This window comes from Zea mays, chromosome 3 (assembly GCF_902167145.1).
Source record: "Zea mays cultivar B73 chromosome 3, Zm-B73-REFERENCE-NAM-5.0, whole genome shotgun sequence".
NCBI classification, from domain to species: Eukaryota; Viridiplantae; Streptophyta; class Magnoliopsida; order Poales; family Poaceae; genus Zea; species Zea mays.
The window spans coordinates 222,391,067-222,397,128 of record NC_050098.1 but is presented as its reverse complement, the minus strand read 5'-3'; the positions used below and the strand labels follow the sequence as shown (position 1 = coordinate 222,397,128).

The 6,062-nt window shown below is 46.3% G+C and overlaps 1 protein-coding gene across 1 annotated transcript; it reads left to right on the top strand.

The window, feature by feature from the left end:
- The first annotated feature begins 2,941 nt into the window (after window positions 1-2,941).
- LOC100501753 (uncharacterized) lies at window positions 2,942-5,256 on the top strand. Its single transcript, NM_001323351.1, has 5 exons — window positions 2,942-3,298; window positions 3,419-3,639; window positions 3,750-3,994; window positions 4,092-4,476; window positions 4,588-5,256. Exons 1-5 carry the CDS (start codon window positions 3,010-3,012, stop codon window positions 5,011-5,013), a joined length of 1,566 nt encoding a protein of 521 aa, NP_001310280.1. The 5' UTR covers window positions 2,942-3,009; the 3' UTR covers window positions 5,014-5,256.
- The last annotated feature ends 806 nt before the right edge of the window (window positions 5,257-6,062 follow it).

Genomic DNA, 6,062 nt, shown 5'->3' with positions numbered 1-6,062 from the left:
TTTGATACACTGCGTAAAATCTGTTACCTGCTACATGCGCACAAAATTAGGATGACAAAAATGTACGATGAAAGAAAATGGATTGACATGTATGGAAACAAAAAAAATCATATTTAATGCTTTATTTCCTCCATAAATATAGGATCGCTCCAACAACCATGTAACTAAACTCGTCAGAACTAGTTTATGATATATACTGATACTAATTATACGATCATGTGTAGTTATTTATGCAGTTCGACTGCGTAAATCTGTTTTCTGCTGCATGCGCACAAATTTATGATGGCAGGAATGTGCGATGAAAGGAAATGTATTGGCATGCATGAAAACAAAAAAAATCTTATTTAAAAGCTTTATTTCCTACATAAATATAGGATCACTCCAACAGTCATGCAGTTAGGCTCGTTAGAACCACTTTATGATATATACTTATAAAAACTATGCTACAATGTGTATTTATTTATGCAATGCGGTACACTGCATAAAAAATCTGGCATGTCGTTCACTCTTGGTCGTATCTCTAGATTCGAGCGTAAAAATCTTAAGTTTTGAGCATAGAACCCCTCAGCTACAAGCGCAAATATCGAGCCAATGTGAGAGATTGATAGCTCTGGTGCGTTGTATTCACGATCCTATTTTTATGACAGATCCGATAATTATGGAAATCACATGTATGCGGTTTCTATTTTTATGTAGATCCAAAAAATATGGCAGATCATGAGAGTTTCCATTGCATGCACGCAAATTTTGAATGATATTTTTGTTCCATTGCATACGCACAAAAAATTTATGACATGAGTCACGCGGAGCATAAATTCTTATATAAAGTCACATAAATAGTAACACTGTGCACCATAATTGATAGAAAAACTAATATCGGTTTAACTAACAGCCCCCACGAGAATTAGGGACAATTTTATGGCAAATATAAAACTCGTATTCATCATCATAAAAATTATTACTAGAATGCATAAATAGTCTAAGTAGCATACATAAAACATAATCATCGATGACATAAACATGGATCAGATAATTCGTCACTAGAGTACGATCTCGAGGCCGCTAGATCAAAGGACGTCTTAGAGGGCATTGGATCGAAGGTGGTTGTCGCTGGAGGACGCTCGAGATTTGTCACATCGGAGGAGATCGTTATCTTCATAAGGCACCACGGACGGTCACCGCCGCCATCACCGCTCGCACCTCGGAAGATCGTCGACACCACCGATCGCGCCTCGGGAGGTCGCAGTTGTCGCCACCGCTCGTGCCTTGGGCAGACGCGGCCACCGTCGCTCGCGCCTAGGACAGTCGCAGCCGCTGTGGCGCTCGCGTCTCGGGCAATCACGGCCACCGCGGCGCTCACGTATCGGGCTGCCACTCGCTGGCATCGCTTGGGGCCACCGCTCGCGCCTCATGCCGTCGCTCGCACCTCACGCAGTTGCAACCGCTACCAGACCCTGAAACCCTAATCCCTTGGGGTCTGAGGTATTTTTATAGACGTCCAGACCTGGTCCGACTCAACCAGATGATGCGTCTGGCTTGAGCTTCCTCTAGCTATTGAAAGTAGAGGGCTTTAGATATATAAACTATATATATATAAGTGCATGAGATTGGGGACCTAGAAATTAGGGATCCTGTGTGGCCGCAAAATCTGCACATGTGCATGGATGCCGATGACACCCATACAACCCCTCGAGGTTGTACGCGGCACGCACAACCGCTCACATCACCGTACAAATGGTAGGAGACTAGGAGGGGAGCGGATATTCAGAGAGTACCAGTAGAGTGAGAAGCCTAAGGTTGTCTCCAACAGCCTTTCTATCACACACGTTTTCTCGTTTCCTATTTAAAACGACCATATGCACGCTCACAATCTAAGAGAGGAGTGTGAGGGAAGGGAGAAGGCCGGGAAGCGAGAGCGACGACAATCAAGCTTAACTTTGTTGAGCGAACTGAAATTAATTTTAATTTCGAGTTGTTACAACCGTTATAGTATTACTGCTAAGTATTATCAATCGGCAATGGTAATTATCTATTACTGCTAGACAATTTTAAAAATCACTCTATCGTGTCAGATTAAAGTTAGCTCACAGTGATCGTCTATTCTGTAATAGAGTGAAAGATATTCTAAAAACTTTAATTTACAGTATAATTAGATTTGATGTCGAGAAAATTAATTAGAATGTATTGCAAATGTCAACTCAAACAGCACGGCATGTCAGCTGAGGTTCTCCTTATTTGCCTTTGAACTTGAAACTTCTGAACCATGAAGAGGACCAAGCTGAGCACATGGGGAAAGTTGAGGGACCAAGCTGAGCACGGAAGAACAACTGGATAAGATAATGGTCTATGTTGCAAAAAGAGAAAAACATAACACAAATCAAGTGAGGATGTCGTGCGTTTGATACTACAATAATGTAAATTTTCTCATACAACGGATGGAGTTTTAGTAATCGAATTGGTTTTTAGTAGATTCTAAAATATGGTTGTTCTTGAGATATTAAACATCATGTGTTTTGGTTTGAGATATAATAATTGAGCAGTCATATGCATGTATTGGTGCAGAAGCTAGAATATTTCAGTATATTCCCTGTTCTTAGGGCTAGTTTGGGAATCACAATTTCTCAAAGGATTTCTATTTTCTAAAGTAAATTAGTTTATTTTTCTATGAGAAAATAGAAATCCCTTAGAAAATTGTGGTTTCCAAATTAGCCCTTAAAAAGCGCGGAAGAACCTCGGATTTGTCCCCGTTTCTTCACTTGTTTGTTCTTGTTCATCGACGCTGACCTGAGCGCCAGCACGTAAGCGCTGATGGCAGAGCATGTCAGCAAGACAGCAACACAGTCATCGCAGACGAAGCTTCGGTTGCTCCATCGAAGCGGATACGTCCATGAATCGCTAGGCGCCGCGACGCTTCCTTCCTATAATAGTGTGCCGCCACAGTGCAGCTGCTGCTTCCTCCTACAGCTACCCCGTGGACCCACCCACCAAAACCTTGCGAGTTCCGCCGCCATGGCGACCGGAGCACTGTTACAGCCGTGGAGCTTGCTCGGTTTTCTTGCGGCGCTCGCGGCGCTCTGGTGGGCGTGCCGGGTGCTGCAGTCGACCCTGATCGTCCCGCGGAGGCTCGGTCGGGCCCTGCGGTCGCAGGGCCTCCGCGGCACGACGTACCGCTTCCCGTTCGGCGACCTCAAGGAGCTCGCGCGGTTGGCCGTGGCTGCCCGGGCCAAGGCCATGCCGCTCTCGCACGACATCACGCCGCGCGTGAATCGCCTCTACTACAACGTCATCGGGGAACATGGTAGAATTGCACTCACGCGGCGTTGTTTGAGAAGAGTTTACAGTTCATATACATTTGCACAGTAAGACAATGAATGCAATTGCCACTTTGCCAGCGAAGGAAAATAAATATGAATTGCAGGTAAAGTCTCCGTCACTTGGCTCGGTCCCACGCCAAGGGTGATCGTGAACGACCCCAAGCTGGTGCGGGAGATCCTGGCCAACAAGCTTGGTCACTTCCAGAAACGCAAGCACGACGGCATCGTCAGGCGGCTGGCCAGCGGGCTGGTCAACCACGAGGGCGAGAAATGGGCTGCGCACCGCAAGCTCATCAGCCCGGCCTTTCACCTCGAGAAGCTCAAGGTCACTGCTCTTACAGTTAAAACAGTTTATGCTAGCTTGTTCTTGGACGGATTGATCGATTAAGAGTTCGTTACATTTGCCGTCGGATGCGATGCTTGGTTGCTGCGCAGAAAATGTTGCCCGCGTTTGCTTCGTGCTCAGACGAGTTGATAGCTAGATGGGCGGGTTACGTGGGGTCCGACGGAGCGAGGGAGATAGATGTCTGGCCGGAGTTCCAGAACCTCACCGGCGACGTGATCTCGCGCACGGCCTTCGGCAGCAGCTTCAGCGAGGGGAGGAGGATTTTCGAGATACAGTGCGAGCAAGTTCAGAATCTAGTGAAGTTGATGAACACACTGTACCTCCCAGGTTTCAGGTACATCTGGCGATCGACTTATAAGCGTGCTAACTAAAGAATTAAAGTACATGCTATGTTCAGAGCTCTCGTTCGTTCATATGGCAAATTTCTGCAGGTTCCTGCCAACGCAGCTAAACAGAAGGCTGAAGGCGAACGCGCGAGAGGTCCAGGCGCTCCTGAGAGGCATCGTCAGCAAGCGGGAGCGGGCCATGAAAGAAGGCCGTGCCAACAACGACGACCTGCTGGGCGTGCTGATGGAGTCCAACATCGCTGAGACCAGACAGGACGGGAGCTCCGAGCCAGTCATGACCATGGACGACATCATCGGGGAGCTGAAGCTGTTCTACTTCGCCGGGATGGATACCACCGCTGTGCTGCTCACGTGGACGATGGTCGTCCTGAGCGCGCACCCGGAGTGGCAGGAGCGAGCGAGGGAGGAGGTCCGGCGCGTCTTCGGAAACAACCGGCCGGACCTGGACGGCATACAGCAGCTGAAAACCGTCAGTAGCTCGCTCGCTGGCCTTTGCTCTGCTGTCTGCTCTCACAACACGACTTCTCATGCAAGTCTGACTGACACGGTCGTTTCTGTCCTTGTTTGGTCGTCCTTGCAGGTGACCATGATACTGTACGAGGTGCTCAGGCTGTACCCGCCGGTCGTGCAGCTCGATCGGCAGACGCACAACGAGGTCGAGCTGGGCGGCGTCACGTACCCGCCCGGGGTGCTGCTCTCGCTGCCGATCGTCTTCGTTCACCACGACAAGGACGTGTGGGGAGAGGACGCCGACGAGTTCAGCCCGGAGAGGTTCAAGGACGGCGTCTCCAGGGCGTCCAAGGACTCGCCGGCGTTCTTCCCGTTCGGCTGGGGTCCACGGATCTGCGTCGGCCAGAACTTCGCGCTGGTCGAGGCCAAGATGGCGCTCAGCAGCATCCTGCAGCACTTCTCGTTCGCCCTCTCGCAGTCCTACACTCACGCGCCGTTCCCGGTGTCCACTCTGCAGCCGGAACACGGGGCGCATCTCATGCTCAAGAAACTCTAGTGCCCACATCTTTTGCTCAATTTCGACAAGCATGCTACAACGAACTACCCAACTCTTCCAAGTACTTTGATACTCCTATTTGATATCTGATCTTGTGAAAGACGTAGAAATTTACATTTAGCCTATCTCGAGCAGCTTACTTTTTCTCATCTCTCATTTGAAACCACACTATACAATTACAGACAGTGTTTCTATAGTATTTTGCACAGATATATACAGATATACTGGTCATAGCCTTAGGACAGTTCGAGAGAGATAGGTTGGTAAACAAATTTCAGTGATCTACTCCAAATCAAATCGCACTAAATCCTAAGAATTTTGAGCATAAGACCACTTCTCTGACCATGCCCCTAATATAGATTATAACCAGAAATTATCAAATTAGTTCACAAATAAAAATTAAACTTGTATAGCTGGATAGCTAGCTAGTTGTGCAATGGTTTTACTCCATCCTCCAATCAGAAATACTGAAATATAAGTGCGTCTAAGTTTTCCCTACTGACCTTTTAAAACTTGTAATCTCTATAGAAATATATTATCTTACATAAGTTATGAAAGTATCATTCATGACGGGTCTAATATTATCAATCTTGTATTGCAAATAAATATAAATATAGTATGATAATATTCAAGTATAATTCGTCATCTGGACACATGTTTCTACTCTAGATGTACAAAACATGCTTTCAACTGTGGAGTTTAAATTTATTTGTACGTTTCTAACCAGGTAGGTTTATTTTACTTCTGTTTTCATCATCGAATTAGATATGTCAGGAAGGAGGACGACCAAGAGGAGCTGAATTAGGCAATCTAACTTTTCTTCTTTGAAACTATGGCCTATGTTTTTCTCTTAAGCAAAATCTATGCAGATAACCAATCAAACATGTGCAGCCAATGTTTTGACTAAGTATTACTACATCCGCCGCAAAAGAGTTATACAACTTAAGTTCTAGTCCTACCAACTAGCATGTAACTAAGATAAAAAAAAGTAAAGCATATAACCGAGGTAACAAAGTAAATGAGAAAGCTTAAATGGGATAAAGATGCAA

What these genes read in the sequence shown, in the direction of transcription:
- LOC100501753 (NM_001323351.1), top strand. Translation starts at nt 3,010, where the DNA reads ATGGCGACCGGAGCACTGTTACAGCCGTGGAGCTTGCTCGGTTTTCTT. An exon ending in CAACGTCATCGGGGAACATG is followed by an intron (nt 3,299 to 3,418) that starts GTAGAATTGCAC and finishes TATGAATTGCAG; the next exon opens with GTAAAGTCTCCGTCACTTGG. An exon ending in TTCACCTCGAGAAGCTCAAG is followed by an intron (nt 3,640 to 3,749) that starts GTCACTGCTCTT and finishes GTTGCTGCGCAG; the next exon opens with AAAATGTTGCCCGCGTTTGC.